At 44.2% G+C, this 24,509-nt stretch overlaps 2 protein-coding genes across 2 annotated transcripts in view; one reads left to right on the top strand and one right to left on the bottom strand.

Moving 5' to 3' along the window:
* The window catches only part of plekhh2 (pleckstrin homology domain containing, family H (with MyTH4 domain) member 2), a 61,375-nt gene extending 48,866 nt beyond the window's left edge, over positions 1–12,509 (top strand). Inside the window, exons 23-30 of the mRNA XM_054749925.2 lie at positions 1,420–1,575; positions 1,644–1,741; positions 1,984–2,125; positions 4,206–4,342; positions 4,867–4,996; positions 8,721–8,807; positions 8,894–9,043; positions 10,380–12,509. Of these exons, the coding sequence (XP_054605900.2) occupies positions 1,420–1,575; positions 1,644–1,741; positions 1,984–2,125; positions 4,206–4,342; positions 4,867–4,996; positions 8,721–8,807; positions 8,894–9,043; positions 10,380–10,562 (1,083 nt within the window). The 3' untranslated portion in view covers positions 10,563–12,509. The remainder of the gene's footprint in view (positions 1–1,419; positions 1,576–1,643; positions 1,742–1,983; positions 2,126–4,205; positions 4,343–4,866; positions 4,997–8,720; positions 8,808–8,893; positions 9,044–10,379) is intronic.
* Positions 12,510–19,178: 6,669 nt separating this feature from the next.
* Positions 19,179–21,766, bottom strand: epcam (epithelial cell adhesion molecule). Its single transcript, XM_015940887.3, has 9 exons — positions 21,385–21,766; positions 20,801–20,914; positions 20,453–20,714; positions 20,306–20,371; positions 20,159–20,222; positions 19,962–20,060; positions 19,684–19,884; positions 19,563–19,607; positions 19,179–19,478 (listed from the first exon to the last, which is right to left on the bottom strand). Exons 1-9 carry the CDS (start codon positions 21,749–21,751, stop codon positions 19,455–19,457), a joined length of 1,242 nt encoding a protein of 413 aa, XP_015796373.3. The 5' UTR covers positions 21,752–21,766; the 3' UTR covers positions 19,179–19,454.
* Positions 21,767–24,509: the final 2,743 nt, after the last annotated feature.

Raw genomic sequence — 24,509 nt, 5'->3', positions numbered from 1 at the left:
ACACCTGAAGCAAGAAACATTTAAAAGATTGATCTCAAAATGTTTTTGATGTTAGTCTGGGTGTTTTTGAGTTGTGGCTCATACTCATTCTCAACCACATACACTCACCTAAAGGATTATTAGGAACACCTGTTCAACTTCTACTTAATGCAATTATCTAATCAACCAATCACATGGTAGTTGCTTCAGTGCATTTAGGGGTTGTGGTCCTGGTCAAGACCATCTCCTGAACTCCAAACTGAAGCTCAGAATGGGAGAGAAAGCCATTCTGAGCGTGGCATGGTTGTTGGTGACGGGTCGGTCTGAGTAATTCAAAATCTGCTCAGTTACTGGGATTTTCACCCACAACCATTTCTAGGGTTTACAAAGAATGGTGTGAAAAGGGAGAAACCTCCAGTAGCGGCAGTCCTGTGGGCGAAAATGCCTTGTTGATGCTAGAGGTCAGAGGAGAACGGGCCGACTGATTCAAGCTGATAGAAGAGCAGCTTTGACTGAAATGCCCACTCGTTACAACCGAGGAACGCAGCAAAGCATTTGTGAAGCTAACACGCACAACCTTGAGGCGGATGGGCTACAACAGCAGAAGACCCCACCGGGTACCACTCTTCTCCACTACAAACAGGAAAAAGAGGCTACAATTTGCATGAGCTCACCAAAACTGGACAGTTGAAGACTGGAGAAATTCAGCCTGGTCTGATGAGTCTCCATTTCTGTTGAGACATTCAGATGGTCGAGTCAGAATTTGGTGTAAACAGAATGAGAACATGGATCCATCGTGCCTTGTTACCACTGTGCAGGCTGGTGGTGGTGGTGGTGGTGTAATGGTGTGGGGGATGTTTTCCTGGCACACGTTAGGCCCCTTAGTGCCAACTGGGCATGGTTTAAATGCCACGGGCTACCGGAGCATTGTTCCTGACCATGTCCATCCCTTCACGACCACCATGCACCCATCCTCTGATGGCTACTTCCAGCACCATGTGATAAAGCTCCAATCATCTCAAACTGGTTTCTTGAACATGACGATGAGTTCACTGTACTACAACAACCCCCACAGTCACCAGATCTCAACCCGATAGAGCATCTTTGGGACGTGGTGGAACGGGAGCCTCGTGCCCTGGATGTGCGTCCCACACATCTCCATCAGCTGCAAGATGCTGTCCTATCAATATGGCTGACATTTCTAAAGAATGCTTTCAGCACCTTGTTGAATCAACGCCACGTAGAATTAAGGCAGTTCTGCAGGCAAAAGGGGGTCAAACACCGTATTAGTGTGGTGTTCCTAATAATCCTTTAGGTGAGTGTAAATAAAGTGTTTTATTACTTCCTAGTTTGCTTCTAAACTATTTTCCTTGTTTGCTTTCAGACTGAGACTCTGATTTAGTTTCTCCCTACCTTTTCACCTTTGACCTTCTGTTGAAGGTGGTGAGCTTTGATGCTTCAACAACAGTGGATGAGTTCCAGAGTCGCCTGAACCAGGACTCCGGGATGAGGAAAACGGGCCTCTCTGGCTTCAGCCTGTACACCGACGACCCCACGGGGCGACACCTGGAGCACTGTTTGCTAGGAAACATCAAGGTGTTTTTTATTTCCATGAGTGACTTTTGGAAGGCTGCAGACGCTGAGCGGTCTCGTATCGTCAGCAGGTTTGTGACATCATCTCCAAATGGGAGCAGGCCTCGAAAGAGCTGCACTCTGGGAAGTCTGAAAACACCAGAACCATCCGACTCACCTACAAGAACAGGTGAGAGTGTGTTTTTCTTTTTAGAAAGAATACGTATAAACAGGGAAACAAGAAGGATTAAATGTTTATATTTTCTTCTGTTGTACGTGTTGGTAGCTGACAGCTTGTACCGGAACACAACCATAACTCCACTGTTTCTGAACTCTAATGTGAAGCTCGTTTAAAAATCTCGGATGGCAGCAGCTGATCTGCATTCCCTGTTTCTGTTTTATCATCGCTGCACTTTGCTTTTCCATCTCCAGGCTGTACTTCTCTGATCAAATAAGAGGAGAGTCAGAGCGGGAGAGGCTGCTGCTGGCGTATCAGACCAACGAAGCCATCATCGCCGGACACTTTCCTGTTAACAAAGAACTGGCTGTAGAAATGGCCGCCCTGCTGGCACAGGTCCCTTTTCATCTGGATAACACGAGTTTTCTTTAAAGGGGTTCTAGAACTCAAAACCACATTTTCCTTGTTGTTGTTGTTGTCAGCAGCTTGGGAGATCAAATGTACCAAAAAAATCAGTGTCACCTCTGACTTGCTTTCCTATCTAAATTACTAATATTGGAAAGGCTGTTGGGAAATAGTTTGATCTGAGAAAACCTGTTTTAACATGTCATAAGCTTAGGCTAGGTTCACACTGCAGGCAGCGCAACAAGTCCAGTTTTTCCCCACATGTGACCCATATCTGATTTTTTTTATGACAGTCTGAACAGCACAGATCCGATTTTTTCCTAATCCGACCCATGTCACTTTCATATGTGGTACTGATTCTGATACATATCTGATGTTTTTGAATGTGACTGCAGTCTGAACTCTCATGTCGCATTAAATCCGCCTTCTATGTCACTAAGTCAGTGGAGGAGAGTGTGTTGGTGTTCCTGAGAAGTGCTGACAGAAGGATTCAAGACATCCTGCAAGTTTAGGAATTACAGAAGAGCATGAGAACGGGAGTGGGAGGAGCTGCTGGAGCGAAGCGTCCCACCCGTCTCGGCCTCCATGAGGATGGGGGTGCTGGGTCTCCGTGAGGGTGGGGGGGTTTCCTGTAAATTAATTTAATGCTGAAACATTTTCAGTGAATAATGATTCAGGAAGATGGCGGGAATAAGGACTAAAATAGTTTTACAGTTTTTAAAACTGTTTCCAGCCCAAAACGGCTTGAAGTTTCACTTCAGTCATAATGTGAACAGCCACACACACACACACACACACACACACACACACACACACACAATGGAATTGAACATCAAGGCCTGCAGTGTGAACGTAGCCGTAGACATGCCTTCTTACATTTGCATGTCTCAACCCACATCAACATCAGCGATATATAAGCGTTGGTCGTGGTAATGCAAACTGAAGAAAAACATTAGCCTGGGCTACTGCTAATGCTATCCCAAGCTACTGTTAAAGCCAGCCTACGTTAATGCTTATGCTAGCCCAAGCTACTTCTAATGCTATCTCAAGCTGTTGCTAACACTAGCCTCAGCAACTGCTAATGCTAGCTTGAGCTACTGCCAACACTAGCCTGTGCTACTGCCAGCCCGAGCTACTTCTAATGCTAGCCTGAGCTACTGCCAACACTAGCCTGTGCTACTGCTAGCCCGAGCTACTTCTAACGCTAGCCTGAGCAACTGCTATTGCTAGCCTGAGCAACGGCAATCGTCTTTGCTGGTCAAGAAGACAACAAGGAAAAATGTGGGAGCACACCAGTGGCGTTGGAACGTTACATGTGTACATGGTGTACACCCTGGAGGGTGTACTGGGAATAATCAGACTATGAATGAATGCCAGATTGATCCATTACTTCCATAGTGAGTAATCTGGATACTGAACACAGCTGTAAATGGTATGTGGTCAATGGCCTGTATTTGTATAGCACCTTCCTAGGGTTCTACAACCACCCAAAGCCCTTCACAACACAGTCATTCACCCATTCACACGCTGGTGGGGATGAGCTACGATGTAGCCACAGGTGCCCGGGGGCGCTCTGATAGACGCGAGGCTGCCAAAAAGTGGCGCCACCGGTCCCTCCGACCACCAAGGCAGATTGAGTGTCTTGCCCAATGACACAACAGCAACAGCAGCATTCTCTGGTTGGAGCCGGGATTGAACCTGCGACCTTCTGATAGCTGAACATCCCGCTCTTCCTTCTGGGCTGCTGTACGCAGAGTTTCTAGCTTCAGGACGAGTCTTATCCATCAGAGGAAGCTGGCCAATCAGTATGCAGCTCATTTAATATTCTTGTCCCAGATGAGTGGGCGGGGCAAACCTTCCTTTCCATTATAGGTCTTTATCTTGGGGTTGTGTTTGGTCATTTATTAGGACTCTTGGGCCATTTTGCCCAAACAATGTTTCATATGTTAAAAAGAGGATCGAAGAACAGTTTCCAATAATAAACCCCTTAAAGCTTGTAGCACACCTGCTTTAAATAAAAGCCACGTAAGGTGTTTTTCCCTTTTCTAGGAATGTTTATTCTTGTTTGCAGGTGGAGTTTGGAGATTTTGGTCGTCCTTTTTCTGCTTCTGGATCAAGCCAAAGCAAATCCTATCAAACGCTGAAACAAGTGCTGGACAGATTCTACCCTAAACATTACAGACGGACTGTTTCTGAGGAGCAGCTCAGGTAAAACAAACTCTTTGTGCTTCGCTGTGCAGACATTTTCTCTTTCTGAATGGCTCCAGCAAACCTGTTTGGTTTGTTTTGCAATGCCTTGACTTCCTTACGTCCCGTCCTCCGGCAGAAGGTTGTTGTTGTTGTTGTTGCAGGTCCAATCACGTGTCTTCGCTTTTGTTACTGTATCTAATTTTGGGCTTTTAATGTAATACAAACTCTTACTTGGTCTGGAAATTAAAAATGGAAATAAGAAATTATTTTGTTTATATTTTTATTCATCTAGAACAATGAGGGTTGTAATAATGTATAACATAATAATTATAAAATATCAATATTATAATATTCTCCTTCGGCTTTTCTCCGTGATCTCCTTAACTCCTGTTGTTATACACACGGTGTGTGTGTGTGTGTGTGTGTGTGTGTGTGTGTGTGTGTGTGTGTGTGTGTGTGTGTGTGTGTGTGTGTGTGTGTGTGTGTGTGTGTGAGTGTGAGTGAGAGAGCACTGTGACAGATGTGTTGTTTCTCTTTCTCAGACAGCTGCTGCAGCATCTGTCTGCGCGGTGGTCCTCCCTCAGAGGTCGGAGTTCATCAGAGTGCGTCAGGATCTACCTGACCGTTGCCAGGAAGTGGCCCTTCTTTGGTGCTAAACTGTTTCAGGCCGTGGTGAGTGGTGCGTCACAACTGTTCACACCCAGATAAACACCAAACAGGGTCTGGGATTTTAGAAAAACCTTCAGCATAAACTGAGTTTTCTTTTGTTTTCCACATTTAATCATCCGTTTTAAAGTTATCGTGGCTGTCTTAGGGTCTTGTTGATTTACTACACTACTGTATGCGTGCAGCAGCAAAGTAAATCAGACAAACTGCATAAACTCAATAACTTATTTATTTTCTAAGCTACTTTATGCTCAGTGAGGCAGCGGGGAGCTGGTGTCTGTCCACAGCAGTCATCGGGCGAGAGGCAGGGCACGCCTCTGGACAGGTATCCGGTCCGTCCCAGGGATCAGGGGTGCACCCTGGAAATATTGGGCCCCGCGAAAAGGCTCCTCTGACAGGGACACACTCTCACAGCGAGGGACATTTTAGAGCAGAGTCCTGCACGAGTCCACTTATACCATTATGATGGTTTTAAAACCAGATCTGGTACCCATGGTTCTCTCCTGATCAAATCCGGACCCAAATTGGAATCTGGACACGATACACTGTTGTTTTCGGTATTACCGACCATTCCGATGTCCTTGGATCTCAGTCTGGAAAGAAAGCGGAGAACCCGGAGAGAACCCAGATATGCACAAGGAGAACATGCAAACTCCTCGCAGAAACCGGGATTCAAACCTGCAACTTAGCTACAAGGCAGTAGTGATATCAACTGTTCCACCTTGCAGCCCGCAGCATAAACTAAAGACCTGGGGCCTCATTCATCAAGCTTGCTTACGCACAAAACGGGGTCGGAAAACTGCGTAAGCAACTTTCCACGCAAACTTTGGGATTTATGAAAGAAAACGTAGCGGAAAAATGTGAGCAACTTTAAGTTGACTAAGGACCTGGCTTACACACATGTTGGACATGGAGAGCACCTGCAGCGCTGCTGCTGAGAAGATACAATTATGAAATCCTGCAGCATTATCACTTGTACTGCTTTGTGTTCACATAGAACAAGACCCCCCACTCGCACACACACACACACACACACACACACACACACACACACACACACACACACACACACACAGCCTGAAGTGCAGAATACGGAATGCAGAATATCAGCAGGGGGGCAGATTGAGACAGAATGTCATGCGTCTGTGACGGTGTGTGTCCTGTCACTGTGACCCGATTGATCATGCACCCTGGCTACTTCGACAAGGGAGATCTCTGTTTGGCTGACTGGTTAGCGTGACTTTCACCTGAAAGTCTGGGGATCGAATCCCGATTGGACCATTTTTTTTATATCCGCCACAGATCTCTCTGAAGAACACAACATTGACGGCTTCAGCAACGCTGTGGATTTTCTCTTATTTGTTTTGCAAAAGCACTTCCTTTCATTTCTCCACCTCACCCACAGGTACCTCAATTTCTGCTTGTGTGAAATTGCGCTTCCTTGATCTGTCTTGATCGTCATTGAAGGAGCGCTGCAACATCCGACTTATGTATATGCATGAGATCCACAAGGCACTTTGCATTGACTATTTATGGCAGTAAGTGGGCGTGGTGAGGGCGGGATGTGACTAAAATGCAGCTGAGAAACATTCTAGATAAAGACTCTGATTTATGAAGCGGAGATTGCGTGCAGCTGTGCGTACTCCATGTTTGATAGATCACAAACCTGCTTGGCTTAAGTACATTTTTTTGCTGAGATTAAGTACGGTTTTAGTAAGGATTCTACCAATGTTTGATAAATGAGACCCCTGATGCCGAACCATAGCAGTTAACAGATAGTTTAGTGTTACAACAATATTTGTTACCAGAAATGCAACCCTAACACAACTGACCCTTTGCACGTGACGTCACGCCACTCACGGGACCGCCCCGTTCGCCATGATGGATGGCAAAAAGACCGATTACACATGTTGAAACTCCGGTGAAGCTAGTCAAAGCAAGGCCGTCTGTAGCCTTTTATCGCTTTTATTTAATTGATTTCAATGGTAACAACTTGCTGCACCAACAGACAAGGATGTAAAGTCACCTCGTTTTGTTTTTTCAAATAACGTTGATCGAGACTGAGGACGGAGATGAACTGCAGCGATCAATCAAATGGACTAGCAGCCCTCAGGTTTACAGCGAACGTGATTTTACCGGGTACGATTAACGTTTATTTATTTCACGAGGAAGAAAAAGGGCAAATGTGATGCGTTCTGTTGGATGGATGGATATTTCACCACTGAGGATGCACGGTACCGGAGACAGTGGTACCGTCCACTGTAGTGCAATGCGAGATAATTATTTACAGTATTACTACTCCAATGTATGATTACGTGTATTAAAATTATGTTATTTATTCATATGAGCGTTGCCGTTCTGAGATCTTCTCATCCCAGTGTGAGAGCAGCAGCTGCACATGCGGTGACACCACCAGCCACAAAAACTAGTAGGGATCCGGACATTTTTTAAATCCGCTTCGGTGTAAAGTGAAACGCTGTTCATAACATAATGTTATGAATCCATTTGGGAGAATGTAGGCAAAGTCTGCAACTTATTTACATCGATAAATGGCTGCAGGGAGAACTTAAGCTAACGTTCGTAAGCTAGTTAATAACACTTTGTCGTCGTCTTCCTCCGCTTATCCGGTCCGGTTCGCGGGGCCAGCATCCCAACTAGGGAGCTCCAGACCGTCCTCTCCCCGGCCACCTCCACCAGCTCCTCCGGCAGGACCCCAAGGCGTTCCCGGACCAGATTGGAGATGTAACCTCTCCAACGTGTCCTGGGTCGACCTGGGGGCCTCCTGCTGGCAGGGCATGCCCGAAACACCTCCCCGGGAAGGCGTCCAGGAGGCATCCTGACCAGATGCCCAGACCACCTCAACTGGCTCCTTTCGATCCGGAGGAGCAGCGGTTCTACTCCGAGTCCCTCCCGAATGTCCGAGCTCCTCACCCTATCTCTAAGGCTGAGCCCGGCCACCCTACGGAGGAAACTCATTTCGGCCGCTTGTATCCGCGATCTCGTTCTTTCGGTCATTACCCAAAGCTCATGACCATAGGTGAGGATTGGGACGTAGATCGACCGGTAAATCGAGACCCTGGCTTTCTGGCTCAGCTCAGCTCCCTCTTCACCACGACAGATCAGCTCAGCGTCCGCATCACTGCAGATGCCGAACCAATCCGCCTGTCGATCTCCCGATCCTTCCTACCCTCACTCGTGAACAAGACCCCGAGATATTTAAACTCCTCCACTTGAGGTAGGACCTCTCTCCCGACCCGGAGTTGGCAAGCCACCCTTTCCCGGTGTTAATAACACTTAACTTTTGTAAATACCGCTGTCTGTGAGCCCCATCTAGGTGCGCTACTTCTGATAACTGAACATGAGCTCGAACTAGTAGAGGGAATGCTAAAGATTGCAAAAACAATTTCAGGCTCTACTTTTCCCTTTGTACTTGTGTCGCTCACTGTTTCCATGCTGTTGCCGTCCAGTATGGCGGATCCACGCGATTAGGTGACGTAGGTGCAAAGGGTCATCTGGTTAGAGGACTACTTCCTGTTTCTGAGTGATGTCATCAGCAGGAATGATCCTTACAGTAGCTAAATATCTGGTTTCCTTAAATTCCTTAAGATCATTTAAAAAAGTGAAGAGAAGTTTTTCTTTATTGTTTTAATACTTTTACATCCTGTTGTTTGTGTTTGATGGGATTCCAGCAGCCATGTTAGTATAATGTATATTTTATTCTTGTCTTTAGTGCGTCACTTCTTCCCTAGAGCCGAATGCCAGTGTGTGGCTGGCTGTGCACGAAAACGGGATCAGCGTTCTGGACCACAACAGCATCGTAAGCCGCGCTGCTCTAACGGGTCTTCAGCTTGTGGAAATTAAAGCATTTCAGCTGGTAACTCGGATGCTGTGTGTCTTTATCAGAAGCTGCTGCTGTCCTACTCCTATAAGAACCTGATGACCTTTGGAGGCTGCAAGAAAGACTTCATGCTGGTGGTGCGTCACTGCAGCGGCACAGACCCCAGCAAGGACAGACCCACAGAGAAGCTTCTGTTTGCAATGGACGCTCCCAAAGTGAGTGATGTGCGTGTGATGTCAACTTAGGACATCCTCAGGTCTCCAGGAAACGTAGCGATCACAGAGAAAAACACCACCAAGGAAGACTGTGTCAGTATAGCCCCTGTCACCCAGCCCCTATCGTCCTCTGTGGCCAGACTATCGCACTTGAGTCATCACAGCTTCTGATCCGGGATGCTGGGATTTACGTGCCTGACACTGCTGCCTGGCTTCAGAACGCTTCCTGCAAGTTTTAGATCATGAAAACAGCTGATTTGTTTAATTTAGTGATGAGTCACTCCTCTAGACATTTAGGAATGTTGGGAGACATTTCTGTAGTTAGATTAAGGTGTTAGAAAGATGATCGCACAGGGAGGAGATAGATTCGCTTCTATAAATGGACACTAGGGGGTGCCAAAAGTAAGCAAAACTGCTTAGTATCCCTTTAAATGGGTTATTACAAACATATCATAAAGGTCTGTAGAAAATAACGAAACACCTAAAAACAGAGGAAAGGAGAAATGTCTTTGTCTGCTCATGACCAAATTGTTGTCCAAAGTGCGACGACGGCAGAATTTAAGATTCAGGCTCCTGACGTTTTTCGCCATCATGTCATTTTCACAACCTAACGTACGTGTGTGTGTGTGTGTGTGTGTGTGTGTGTGTGTGTGTGTGTGTGTGTGTGTGTGTGTGTGTGTGTGTGTGTGTGTGTGTGTGTGTGTGTGTGTGTGTGAAAGACCTTATTTATACTCTATTTGTCCATGCAGACAAGGAAAACCAGCTTCCATTAAAAGTGCAAGTACAATCAGCACGGGCATGCGTGTGGGGCTGCAGCTGTCAAATATTTTAGTATTTGAAGTTTCTATCGAATATTGTGTCGATTAAAGCTACAATCTGGAAAACAAATGAGCTTAAATGTTTTTTCATGCCTCAACAACATTCTAACATAACTATAAACATATATGGAGATGAAAAAAACAAAACAAAATTAATACAGTGGTTCTCTCGCATTTGTCTTAAAACCCGAGCTAGTCAGGTTGCCGGGTGTATAGCGAGCTAACGCAGCAGCGCCGGCATTTGTAATTCGACACCCGCAGACAAAAAGCTCCAGAGTTGTTTAGAGAACCAAAAGCAGTAAACAGGAGCGACCCAGAAGCTTGTACTCCTTAGGAGCCACAGCATCTTTTGTTTTATAAAAATGAACTGCAGTAATCACATTTGACCATTTATACAAATTGCACCTTTAAGGATAAAAGTCATAATATGTCCCATGTAAAACAACCATCCCATGTGATATTTAGGTCCCTGACGGTTTCAGGAAAACCCTCATGCGTGTGTTCTGTTTTCTGAACAGATAAGGGAGATCACCCTCCTCATCTCCAGTTACATCAACAGCGCTCATCAGCAAAAGGCCATCGCCCACCATCTCTCCGCCCCGGCTCTGATGGTGGCGCAGCCCATCAGCCTGAAAAGCAAAGACCTGCGGAGCAAATCTCCTCCTCTGGAACATCCCAGCAAAGCTCCCACACGGCTGTGACGACACGCAAATATGAGTCTCCATTAATTAGATTAACAAACGATTTACCGGCAGGTTCCTAAAGACAGACTCCACCTGAACATTCCTCACCTTTTTTCTAAAGCAGCCGTAAAGTTCCCGAGGAGCCGAGCACTTCAGTAGGGTTCTTACAGGTGCTTGACGTCATTGAAAATGCATTTATTTTTACAAGGTTTTGTTACTGTAACCTATATCGGCCGTAGTACAGTCAAGTTTACTTATATAGCACCAAATCACGACGAGTCATCTCAAGAACCTTCTCACAGTAAACATTCAGGGGCCTCATTTGTCAAGCTTGCTTACGCACAAAACGGGGTCCAAGCAGACTTTGGGATTTACTGTATGAAAGAAAACGTAGCGGAAAAATGTGCGCAGCTTTAAGTTGACTAAGGACCTGGCTTACACACATGTTGGACATGGAGAGCACCTGCAGTGCTGCTGCTGAGAAGAAACATTTATGAAATCCTGCAGCATTATCACTTGTACTGCTTCGTTTTCACACAGAACAAGACCCCCCACACGCACGCACGCACACACACACACACACACGCACACACACACACACACACACACACAGCCTGAAGCGCAGAATGCTGAATATCAGCAGGGGGACAGACTGAGACAGAATGTCATGCATCTGTGACAGTGTGTGTCCTGTCACTGTGACCCGATTGATCATGCACCCTGGCTACTTGGACAGGGGAGATTTCTGTTTGGGTGACCGGTTAGCATGCATAACTTTCACCTGGGAGTCTGGGGATCGAATCCAATTGGAACATTTCTTTTTTTAAATCCGCCACAGATCTCCCTGATGAACTCACAGCATTGACGGCTTCAGCAACGCTGTGCCACTCTGATGATTTTCTCTTATTTGTTATGCCACTGCTGTGACCTCCAAAAAGCACTTCCTTTCACTTCTCCACCTCACCCACAAGTACCTCAATTTCTGCTTGTGTGAAATTGCGCTTCCTTGATCTGCTGTCGCCATGTCATTGAAGGAGCGCTGCAACAGCTGGCTTATGTATATGCATGAGAGCCACAAGGCACTTTGCGTTGACTATTTATGGCAGTAAGTGGGCGTGGTGAGGGCGGGATGTGACTAAAGTGCAGCTGAGAAACATTCCCGTTAGTCTCTGATTTATGAAGCGGAGATTGCGTGCAGCTGTGTGTACTCCATGTTTGATAGATCACAAACCTACTTGGCGTACATACTTTTTTTTTTTTTGCTGAGCTTAACTACGGTTTTAGTAAGGATTCTACCAATGTTTGATAAATGAGACCCCCTTAAGCCCATCAGTAAAAGTTTCCTGTGTGAGGAACCCAGCAGGTTGCATCGAGTCGCTGACGGTTACCTTTACAAGAAAATAAAGTAAAGTTAGTAGCATTTATGTGCACTAGAATAAAAGTCCTAATCATTTCATGGTCATTTTATGCTAATCCTGATGTAAAATTTGAATTAAATACGAGGAAATACAAATAAAGTATCGGTGAAATAATTTAATTTTAGATTTAGCCTCATTATAATGTAAATCATACACAGTGCAGGAATATGTCCCATGGGAAGTGCTTGAATCGGATTATGGCAATGGTGTGAGAGCCCTGTAAAGTATATTTAACAGTATACAGTAGTGTTGAAACTTCTGCCTGCCTTCATGTCGCCTTAATAAACCAACAGGAAGTTACGCTTGTGTGACATATTTGGTGTTTAGGAGGAAAGAGAAACAGGAGCTGTGAGGTTTCAGTTCAGTTTGCTTATCTCTGTTCATTTGCATTGGAAAATTGCTTCGGGCATCACTGGCAGCATAAAGAAGCTGAACCAGAATCAGCCAGATGTAGCGAAGGTTAGGGAGGTAAAAAAATGGTTTGATATCAGATCATATTGTTTCCTGTCTAAATCAAGTTCTTGATTAAACCGTTTTTCCAACCAAACCCTTGTCTCCTCATGTCTGCACCTGGTTACATCATCAACACAACAGTCAGATGTTAAAGCTGTTATCTGTTCTGTAGAAATCAGACTCAAGTCAGCAGCATGTCCACATGATAAAGCTTCAGCCGTTTCTCACAGCTGTCTGTGCAGCCTCTACAGGAGCATTTAAAGGTTAGCTGAGACGAGACTGAAACATAACTGAGCCACAAAGAGCAAATCCAAGCCAAACCTTCCCCCTTAAATAAATACTTAAGTCAGTGGAAGTATTTCTAAATATTTTATTTATCCCTCCCACTGTCCTATTGGGTGACCCTGCCAGGAAAGTTGACCGTTGAGCAGGGTTGATGGTTTATCCCTTGAGGTCCACCTGGAAGGAGCCTTGGTGTTATCTTTGACCAGGACATGTCATTCAAATCCGACGTTAAACAGGTTTGTAGGATTTCCTTTTTCCACCTTTGGAGTATTGCTAAGATTAGAAGCATCCTTTCCAGGACTGATGCTGAAAAACTAGTTCATGCATTTATTAAATCAAGACTGGATTACTGTAATTCATTACTCTCGGGAAGTCCACAGAATGTAGTTAAAAAGATCCTCCTTCTCACATATAAAGCTCTTAACAATCAAGCCCTATCATATATCAGTGATCTGATTGTTTCGTACATTCTTAACCGAGCACTTTGCTCTCAGACTGCAGGTTTACTGGTGGTTCGCAGAATATCTAAAAATAGGATGGGAGACAGATCTTTTAGTTATCAGGCTCCTCTCTTGTGGAACCAACTCCCAGCTTTAGTCCGTGAGGCAGACACCTTGTCTACTTTTAAGACTAGGCTTAAAACATTTTTATTTGATAGGGCCTATGCTTAAAATCTGATGTTAGCCTCGATCTGGACAAGTGGGGGAGTAGAGGGAGGTGGAGTGTACAGTCGGTAAAGACGACTCTCCCTTGCCCTGCCTCCAACATGCCTCCATCTAAAAAGGCTAGGCTATCCAGAGTTATCTCTGTAGTTATGCTGCTATAGGCTTAGACTGCTGGAGGACAAACTGACCACTTTCCACACTCTACTACTTTCTTCTACAATCTGTTTAACTGTATTATTTCTTGCTATTTCAGCTGTTAACTTTATTTTTCCTCTGTGTTTTTCTCCCCAGAAGAAGCTACAATGATGTTCTGCTGAGCTGTGGTGCCCTCATGAAGGGGGCCATCGTCTAACACACTGCTGCTAACCACTTAAACATTCTCCCTCTCCTGATAATAACATTTTACTTTCCTTGACATTGAATGTGCTACTACTAGTTTACCCGTTTTATTATAGATTCACTAGGATAAATACAATAAAGTTTATCTCTCGCCAAATAGAATATTTACTAAGACATCACAATGTAACCATACAATTACTACTTAGAATTGTGTGTGTGTGTGTGTGTGTGTGTGTGTGTGTGTGTGTGTGTGTGTGTGTGTGTGTGTGTGTGTGTGTGTGTGTGTGTGTGTGTGTGTGTGTGTGTGTGTGTGTCTGCTCTGTCTTCTCCATCCCCAGTGAGTCGTGGAGGATGGCTGCTTATACTGAGCCAGGATCCTCTGGAGGTTTCTTCCTGTTAAAAGGGAGTTTTCCTCTTCACTGTCGCTGAATGCTTGCTTAGTATGAGGATTGCTGTAAAGACTCTGACACTAGTCATTGACTCGATGCAACCTGCTGGGTTTCTCACACAGGAAACTTTTACTGATTGGCTTAATGACCAGGGGTTTCATTTATCAAACATTGGTAGAATCCTTACTAAAACCGTACTTAAGCTCAGCAAAAAAATGTACTTAAGCCAAGTAGGTTTGTGATCTATCAAACATGGAGTACACACAGCTGCACGCAATCTCCGCTTCATAAATCGGAAACTATCTAGAAAGGTTCTCAGCTGCATTTTAGTCACATCTCGCCCTCACCACGCCCACTTACTGCCATAAATAGTCAATGCAAAGTGCCTTGTGGATCTCATGCATATACATAAGCCGGCTGTTGCAGCATTTCGATCATGACTGCAGATCAAGGAGGCGCTATTTCACAAGCAGAAGTTGAGGTACTTGTGGGTGAGGTGGAGAAATGAAAGGAAGTGCTTTTGCAAAACAAATAAGAGAAAATCCACGGAGTGGCACAGCGTTGCTGAAGCCGTCAATGTTGTGAATTCTTCAGAGAGATCTGTGGCGGATATAACAAAATGGTCCAATCGGGATTCGATCCCCAGACTCCCAGGTGAAAGTCACGCCATCCAGTCACCCAAACAGAGATCTCCCCTGTACAACTAGCCCGGGTGCATGATCAGTCGGGTCACAGTGACAGGATACACACACTGTCACAGACGCATGACATTCCGTCTCAATCTGACCCCCCTGCTGATATTCTGCGCTTCAGGCTGTGTGTGTGTGTGTGTGTGTGTGTGTGTGTGTGTGTGTGTGTGTGTGTGTGAGCGCGCGCGCGCGTGCGTGTATGTGTGTGCGGGCGCGCGTGTGTGTGTGCATGTGGGGGGTCTTGTTCTGTGAGAAAACGAAGCGGTACAAGTGATAATACTGCAGGATTTCATAATTGTATCTTCTCAGCAGCAGCGCTGCAGGTGCTCTCCATGTCCAACATGTGTGTAAGCCAGGTCCTTAGTCAACTTAAAGTTGTGCACATTTTTCCGCTACGTTTTCTTTCATAAATCCCAAAGTTTGCGTGGAAAGTTGCCTACGCAGTTTTCCGACCCCGTGTTGTGCGTAAGCGAGCTTGATAAATGAGACCCCAGACCTGTATTGGAATGTTTACTGTGTGAAGAGCCTTGAGACAACGCTTGTCGTGATTTGACGCTATATAAATAAACTTGAATTTAGTTTAATTAAAAAGAGGGCATGTGACCTTTTGTCTTGGCAAGTAGAAGTCCTTTGCTTGAAGCAGAGTTGCATGACTCCCACTGCCACCTATTGGTAAACTGAATGCAACTTTTATCATGTCCAAATATATTCATGTGCAGGATATTTAACCCTCCCACTGTCTTTATGGGTGACCCCACGAGGAAAGCTGACCCTTGAGCAGGGTTGATGGTTTATCCCATGGATCCATGTGGCAGAGGTGAGGAGTGAGCACCACCTCACCCCTGCCACATGGACCTCAAGGGATAAACCATCAATCCTGCTCAATGGTCAGCTTTCCTCGTGGGGTCACCCCTAAAGACAGTGAGAGGGTTAAGGCTGCGATGGACCGGCAATATGCCCAGGTGTACCCTGCATGTTGGCCCAGAGACTGCTGGAGGTAGGCACTAGACCCCAGCGACCCTGCATGGATAAGCGGGTACAGACAATGGATGGATGGATGAAAATGTAAAAAAAAATATTTTGATACTTTTTATTATTTGCATGTTCAGACTATGGAAAAAAGCTAAAATGCCTGTACTTCAAGAAAGAGAAGAGGAAAATTAATATCTACTGAACAAGGTCCAACCACTGGTTTCTGAGCTATCCTCTAAGCTGACCTCTTATCCAAAGGCTGAGAAGCTGGCCATTGATGAACAAATGGTCCCATTCAAGGGAAGGCATAGACTAAGGACATACCTACCAAAAAAAAATAAAGAAAACGGGTTTACGAGATTCTCCTCATGACTGGTTCAGATGGTGTGTTGGTAAATCTCCACAGAGAGCCGTGAAACCCCCAGGTCTGCCAGATGTAGGAGCTAGTGGCAATGTTGTCCTGTCCTTGATTCAAGCATGGGAGCAACAAACTCCCCTTCAACAACGGTTTTACAACACTGCCCCTGGTGCTCACTGGTACTGGGACTGGTGGTCCAGCAAGGGATTCCTAGCACTGGTAACAAACAGCACCAGTGCTAGGAATCATGTAAGAGTTCGTTGTAACAACTTTACAGTGAAATAATCACAACACAGTCTCAGTCATGCTGGAAGGAAGGTTATACTGACACAGTCTTCCTTCTCAGCCAGGTGTGTGTCTGTGTTTATTCTTTTGAAAAAAAAAAGTGAAAGTGGGACAAAGTTGTTATTTACAAAGTTTTTGAAGTTGCTAAATCTACAGCGAGCTAATGCAGCAGCACCAGCATTTGTAATTTGACACCAGCAGACACAAAGCTCCAGAGTTGTTTACAGAACCGAAGCCAGTAAACAGGAGCGACCCAGAAGTTACTTCTCGTAAGAAGCCACAGCATCTTTTTGTTTTACTTTAATATTGTCACCCTTTGTTTATGAAAATAGACCGCAATAATCACGTTTGACCACAAGATGTCATTCTTAAGAATTACACCTTTAACAATAAAAGTCATAAGATGTCAACAACAGCCACCCCATGTGATATTTAGGTCCCTGGTGGTTTCAGGAAAACCCTCACACGTGTTCTGTTTTCTGGACAGATAAGGGAGATCATCCTTACTTTCTAGAGTCCTAGACCCCCCAAAGCGCTTTATAAATGTAATTCATCCACACACACTGGCAATGAGTAGCCACAGTACTGAAAGAAGTGGGTCTGCCAAACACACCAGGCGCCGCTGGTTCACTTCAAACCAACAGCAGGCAAGCCTGGTCACGACAACGACAGATCCTTCGGGTACAGAGCAAGAACATAATGATTACACTCAAAAAAATGGAATATGGTGTAAAAGTTAATTTATGTCAGCAAGCTAACTCAGACTGAGAAACCCAGGAGCCCCCTGCAGGTGTTCTGGATTCATCAGACTCTCTGAATCTAGAAAATGCTACCTTTTCACAATATTCTGAGAGAATGTGGGGCTTTCATGAGCTGTAAGCCATAATCATCACATTTATAACAAATAAAGGCTGAAACATCTGGCTTTGCCTGGAATGAGTCTGTCTCATATTTTAGTTCCACCTTTAAGTTGAGTTACTGACATAAATTAACTTTTGCACCATGTTCTAGTTTTTCAGGTTTCACCTGTAACTCCTCTGCTTTCCTCAACCATAAAATACTAAAATGAGTATAAATGCAATGTTTAAAATTGGCAGCTATTGTGTTTGCTATCCTTGACTTGCTGTGGCGGCCATCTTGAATCAGGTCTTAATGAAATCAGTTGAGGATGAACATCCAACAATTACTTTCTCAAAGTTTCAGTCTCATCTGTATTTGCTGACAGAAAAATGGTTACTTTCCTAGCCTAGACAGACCGTAGCAGAAGCCAAATGATTTTGCTTTGCAGGTTGGTCTAGCGATGCTCCACTGGAAGCAAACCGAGCAGTCTTGTGTCTTACCGATCACAGCGCCCTTTGGGTTTGACGAGTGGGATGTTACTTTGAGCAAATAAACTAAGATGGTGACGGCTCGTTAAAAACGGCGTTGGCATCAACTTTGGAGTATTTAGACTTGGCTTTTCTATGAGTGAAGACAGAAATTTCTTAGAGTACTGCCCTGTTGACCGACAGCCGTAGCAGTGAGTATGTTGTTTGAAGAAGAAGTTGTCCAATAGCATGTGGAGACGGTTTGAAAGACAACTTTAGAGCCCACCCCATGACTGAACTTTCCTACGAGTTGTTGCCAGAGTATACAAGTGTTCATTTATACAGTAGGATGGCTCACCAGGTAAGTTAATTCCAACAGTTCCAAATGTTTTATAAGCAGATTTAAGTTCAAACATTCTAAGAAGCTGATGTCCTCTTCAGGGGACACAGGGGGACACAGCATCGAGAATCTCAGCCACCATCACCTCATATGCTGATTTTTATTAAAACTGATTTATAGTCATACTTGTGATCTCTAAGATGAGTCAGCTGTGGCGGCTATCTTTAATCAGGCCAACTGCAAAATGTAATCAAACATCCAACAATTACTTCCTTAAAGTTTCAGAATGTTCCCAGTGGTTGACGAGATCATGGTTTGCTAACAAAATCTGATGATTGGCAATGAATAGGACCATTGGTGGGTTTGTTGAGTTGGTTGTGCTACAGGTCGGTTTGGGTTCTGTGTACTTCTGGTTACTGAATAAACAGGACAGTAAAACTTTAATCACACAAATCCTTCAGACCTTCGCTGTAGAGTGAAAGACTAGTCATGTGATTAGATTCCATACACGACTGGTGTTTTGATCATTTATGACAGTGAAGCACTCTGCCTCTTCTCACAGAAGCTTCCGCTTTCTCTACTGATATAAAACACAATAAAGCTGTGTCTGAGTAACGATGGCGCAACCAGTTCTAGGAAAATCCACCCTAAATTCACCTGTTCTCTTCCTACTTCAGCCACGAACCTTCTTGATTGGTGCAAACTAAACTGACGTGCCCATACCTGCAACCAGAGAGGTGTTCACCTACATTCCTGCAGGCTTTTCACACGAGAGGGGGAAGGGAGGAGATATACGAAACCTGACCTGCCTGAACTAGCTAGAAACCGGTTATTGTTGCCATGGAGACGAGAGCTGGAAGGAGAAGACAAGGGTGTGCCGAGACCCAACAGCTTCTATCGTGACAAATTAACGGCCTCTTGTCAGCATTTACTTGTTAGCAGGACATTTTTAGATGTGTCCAAGTCCCAGTTTACATCTAAAACCTTCAGTAAAAATCTGCATCAAAAACAGTAGCTTCTGTCATTTCTCACAGCTGTCGGTTATTCTACAGAAACGTGAAATGACCGTTAGAGACCAGACTGAACCATAACTAGGTCACAAACATAACATTACAACACGGAAGTCACTGCAAGTATTTTAAAAGTGTTTATTTAAACAATTCAAACAAAACTGTACAATGACACAGAATTTCCTACCAACATGTTTAAAACTCATCATGGCATTTACAATGAATCTGAGACCTGACATACAGAGTAATTCAATAAAGATGCTACGCAGTGTTTATTTAAAAAAAAATAAAGGAGGGGGGGGGGGGGACTAGCTAAAAAACCCACAGATTTCTGTCTTCATTCCGCACGCTTGTAAAATAACGAGGCACACTCTGTAGACGACTCCGTAAACCAAACGCTTTACATGTTGTCCAGCTCCCTTTGCTGGATTTGGAAAGAAAACAAAATAAATTTATTAGTGGAAATTATTTCACAGCCAGACAGAACAGGAGAGGAAGTTCAACTTACCGGCGTCTTCTTGTACTTTTTCTTCTGTTGTCGTCTGTACAAGAACTACAAACACCACAAATTAACAGTAGGTTATTTTATTTAGGACGGAATGTTACTCAAATCCAAAAGGAGCACTCACCAGGAGCAGCAGACCCACAACCACAAGCAACACCACGACCACGATGACCGCGATGATCCCACCCGAAAGGTTCTTCATGGTAAAGGTCGGAGCGACCTCATCCACGTAGTACACCAGGATGTTCTCCATCCCCAGGCTCTGCCCATCCACACTAGTGATGAACTTTTTGGAGTCGTTATAGAACAGGGGGAGGATTTTCACCTGCAAGGAGGAAATCATTAGACTCATTTAGCCTTTGCATTCATAACATACCAGGAGGAACAAAGACAGCAGCGTACGTCTTTCTCCATGTAGTACGCCATACGACCCAAGTCGATCGCTCGATCCCCCTTGGGTTTCTTCACATCCATCACAATCATGCGTGCGTCTGGGTCGTACTGCAAAAAACCAAACTCATCAGCATCGTAAAGGTGTGCTTTCATAACGTTTCCTTTACTGATCCAGGCACAGACGTCCCATCGTGGGCAAAACTCACCTGGAGATTATCAATCAAACTTGGGTCAAGACCGTAACGACTTTTCATCTCTGCACCAAGAGAGCTGCAGGAAAGAAAACCAGATGAGACTTTACAAAATAAATAAAAAAAGACACCACATGGTGGTTTTCTAGTAAATATACTTACTTCTTCAAACTTTTGTCGTTTATTTGTCCGGACACCTCTTTGTGGGTCAGCTGAAAACGGATCCAGCTGTGGAAAAAGATGTTTTATAATCATACAGACACACCGAGCGTTCATCCTACGTTCAGACCAAACTGTAGATTTACTCACTAGGTCTCCACCAGCTGACTACAGTTCATGTTCTTATCCCCCTTGTCAGATCGGCGGACACCAGCGCTGTTGACGCACCAACACTCTTCGGTATTGTTGCACTGCCTTGCTCTGAATCTGCCGTCTGCCTCACACTCTGGATCGTAGATGCCATCATTGTCCAAGAAGGCCGTCTCAACGGGTTTTCCTCCGATGCTGCGGGTGGACTGGCCTTTCCGGGCTCTGTACATCTCTGCCTTCATCAGGAAGCATTTGGGCACCACTGATGGGAGGAAAATATAAAAAACGTGCCAAGTTCATCAGCTACATGACCAAAAGATGGAGAATTAAATCAAACACTCTACTTACATGTAGAGCAGTCGATCGGTTGTGGTCGTCCATCATCAACTAGTAGGAAACAGCCGCACTGGGATTGGTCATTCTGCTCACATCTGCCCCATTTCATAGTGGTGCACAGAGGACCTGAACAAAAACAATAAGGACAAAAAATTAGTTTGTAGCTCGATTTAAAGCTTTTATGTAAAAAGTTAATTATCTGCAATCTGATTATGATGAATCCCCCCCCCCCCCCCTCTAACTAAAGTTAACAAGCCACATAAAACATGTAAAGAGTAGCAATACTGTATTTAAACACCTGAACAGGTAGAGGTTAGAGCTGAGGAGGTTTATTTAACACCTGGGCGTTGGTTTCCCTCAAGTCCCTAAGAGCAAAGCAAACCCTCCCAACCCCCACACCAACAACCCGGAAGTTTTTCTCTCCCAGCAGCTTCTAAAGGAACATTTTAAATAAATTACACTAAATAAAACCCAAAAATTCAACTAAAGAATATTCTAAAAGATTTAATTAGATTTCAAATGGAAATTCTTCATATTTCCTCTGCTAAAGCAGGTCAAGAGTCCGAGCTCTTGATTAAAACAAGGTGATAACTTACACTGAGCGGTCACCAGGGTGGCACATCCGGCCACCAGGAGGAAAATCCACAGTTTCATGATGAAGACACAAATAATGAACTCCAACAGAAGTCGTTCCTCTTCTAAAAGCTCTTTTCTGTCCTTCTGTTGTTCACGAAGGTCACGAGCTGAGTGGGGAGCGCCGTCGACGCTACTTCCTTCTTCTACCTGTCGCAGGTGTGTCCGGGCGAACCTGTTCGGACAGAAACTTAACGAGCACGCGCACAAACAACAAAGGACGTCTGATTCCAGTAAAAACGCAGCTTGTGATCCTCCTGCGGGTTGTTGTGTGACTGAAACCGCTCTCACCGAGGTTAATTTATAACACCGATGTCTGACGTCACTCATTTACATAAACGTTGACATATATGGAGAGACGCACCTTTCTTCCGGTGTTTGGTGACATTCTTCCTGTTTCGGCCTGGCGCTGATTTCATCTGAAGGCTTTTTCTCTCAGATCTTCTGACTCAATCAGAAACTGATGACCAAAACATCCTGGGTAAACAAACAGACTAACGCTAAAGAATAAACTCACTTTCATGTCACTTAAAGGGAAATTAGTGAGCGGTTCTCATGTGTTTTATTATAGAATTAATGAAAATATCAGTCAAATTAAAAAGCTTCTTGAACAGCCTCAGTTTGGAGAAAGGGAGTTTACATCTACATCAGAATAAGTGCTCTAATGTCCCAAACTTCTCATCAGCTCATGTTTATGTCAGTTTTTTCAAGGTACTGGCCAGAAATTGAGTGTAACTACACTTTACCATCTATGTAAATTTGAACTGGGTTCAGTCTTCCGTTTTGTCATAAATCATTACAGAAAATCCAAATCCTCTCCTTCAGACAGTGAAGAACGGTGTTCCGCATACGCCACTCCAACACGTAAAACAAGGTAGCTAGTATTGTGAATAGCTGTATTTTGTTTACTTTCGTGTTCTTAATTATGTAAAATTAGGTTTACAGCTGCAGCAAAAGGTCTGGGCCACATGTACGTGTCCTGCATGCATTTTTAAATAACATAAGTCTGATCTAAAATATTAACCTACATCTATAAATCCACTGAAACCCCACTTTTAATGTTTTAATGATTCTAACGGGTCACTCTGAGTGTTTCATACAGGCTGAACATGAAAATAGTCTCCTCTCCTGCAGTAGCTTCTGATAGAAAACAGACGGTGAAACTCTAGGATTAGAAAAGCTGACAGATCTATGTCACACCGTCACTTAAGGTTCGTGGACTCACCCATCTTGACTCACGACGGGGAAGGCTGTTGTTGGTTTAGCGTCCAGGAAACAGCAGAGAACGTCTCTGCTAGTAGAAGCTAACTGTTAGCGTTAGCAACTCCACCACAGCAGAACTCCTCTAGGCTTGTGTTATTTGTGGAGATAATTCAGTGTTGTAGAGCAGACAGTGGTAGAGTCGTGTTGCTGTTAGCCAATCAGAGGAGAGATGTCCACATGTCAGGAAATAAGACTCCAAAACCTGTCGTGTGAAGCTCAGCTGTGATGTGGGCAACGTTTAGATCCAAGAAATGGTGTACAGCTATATTTTTTCCCTCCAAGAACGTTCCTACTAGAGACTGCTGCTAATGTATTGATTAAACAAGCTAAGTCATAATTGTGATGAAAGTAGATCAAACACTACTTTAACATTACTTGGTTGTTTGTATGGAGCTCTGTGGTTGCTAACCGGTCAAATCCAGTGGGAATGACTTTATATTTCTACCAATAACCCTCAGCTGTGAAACAGCTAGATATGTCAAGATGTATAAAACAATGTGGGTCTGATTTAAGGTGACACTTTGGCCCTGGTGGCGATGGGGCTAGCGTTTAGCTCAGTATCACTGGATGAAGTAGAAAGATCATTCTTCATGAGAGACACCTGGGACACCGGTAAGATCTTGATTATGACCCTTTTATTAAAATGAACTTCAAAAATCCCTTAAAACTTTTGATGCACCTTTCTGAATTTTCAAACTAAAGTCCTTTGCACGTTTATGTCTTCACAAAACAAATGAGCTATAAATGTTTCATAGATTTTTTAAACCCTCTGGAGGCAGGCGTTGCAGATTAGCAACGTTAAAATCTACCTACCTGGTTACTCCACACACGTACTTCATGAGCATTTTTTAACTTAGAAGTTCCCCTGAAGGACTTAGTTCGTCCTTTTATCAAAACTTATTTTGAGCCTGAGAAGGTTACATTTTAGTCGTGTACATTTAAATTTCATCGGCTGGGTTTGGGTGAACATACAATAACACAGAGTAAGTAAAAGTTCAAACCCTTTTCAGTACTTGGTATTATCCGCTTATCAGAAGCATTTCTCTTGGACATTTCAGCAACAGATAGAAAACCGTTTTTATTGGAAAACTGAAATGATGCCTCGTGTGTGTTTGTTTGTGCCGCTTTAGTTTCACTCTTGGTGATGAAATACCATCGTCACCGCCAGCAGATTCCACACAAGGCAGAAACTCAAGGCTGAGAAACGTCTCTGAGTTTGTGAGTCAGAGCTGACTCATCAAATCAGGGATTTTACTTTAACTTTGTTAGAAACTCGGCAGATTCAAAGCAGAAGTTAAAATACTCCAGCGAGCAGAGCGGGCAGGAAAGATTCAAGTTAAATCTAAAATTGGAATTTTAAAATGTGATTTAGCTGATATCTAGTTATTTTTCCATAAATTCCTTGGAGACTAAATTCCCATCAAACCACTTCTGACCTTAAAGCCTCCAGATAGAGCATCAAGATTAGTACCTTCATCAGAAACCTGCCTTATCCAGTCCTGTACATGTCTGCTGCCCCCTGGTGGAGTTTATTTGTTACTGTTACATAAGTACAGAATTCAATGTAACCCATAATTATATAGTTGCTATTATTGTAGTTCAGATTTTCCACAAAACAAAGGAATGTGTGTTCAGATGTGTGTTTAGAGTAGCAGAGAGCTGACGTCTCACTTCAGCGGCAATGGGTGAGACACCCACCACACACACACACACACACACACACACACACACACACACACACACACACACACACACACACACACACACACACACACACACACACACACACACACACACACACACACACACCTCAGACGGACAAGGC

This window comes from Nothobranchius furzeri, chromosome 12, assembly GCF_043380555.1.
Source record: "Nothobranchius furzeri strain GRZ-AD chromosome 12, NfurGRZ-RIMD1, whole genome shotgun sequence".
NCBI lineage: Eukaryota > Metazoa > Chordata > Actinopteri > Cyprinodontiformes > Nothobranchiidae > Nothobranchius > Nothobranchius furzeri.
Note: the sequence above shows the minus strand (reverse complement) of the source record. Positions and strands in the feature narration are given on the sequence as shown.

Bases quoted from the DNA above. Each gene is read 5' to 3' on its own strand.
- epcam (XM_015940887.3), bottom strand. From the start codon at position 21,751: ATGAGTGACGTCAGACATCGGTGTTATAAATTAACCTCGGTGAGAGCG. The intron at 20,715-20,800 runs GTAAGTAGAGTG...TCCTCCCATCAG, and splicing joins ACCGATCGACTGCTCTACAT to TGGTGCCCAAATGCTTCCTG. The intron at 19,479-19,562 runs GTAAGTTGAACT...TTCCAAATCCAG, and splicing joins AAAAGTACAAGAAGACGCCG to CAAAGGGAGCTGGACAACAT.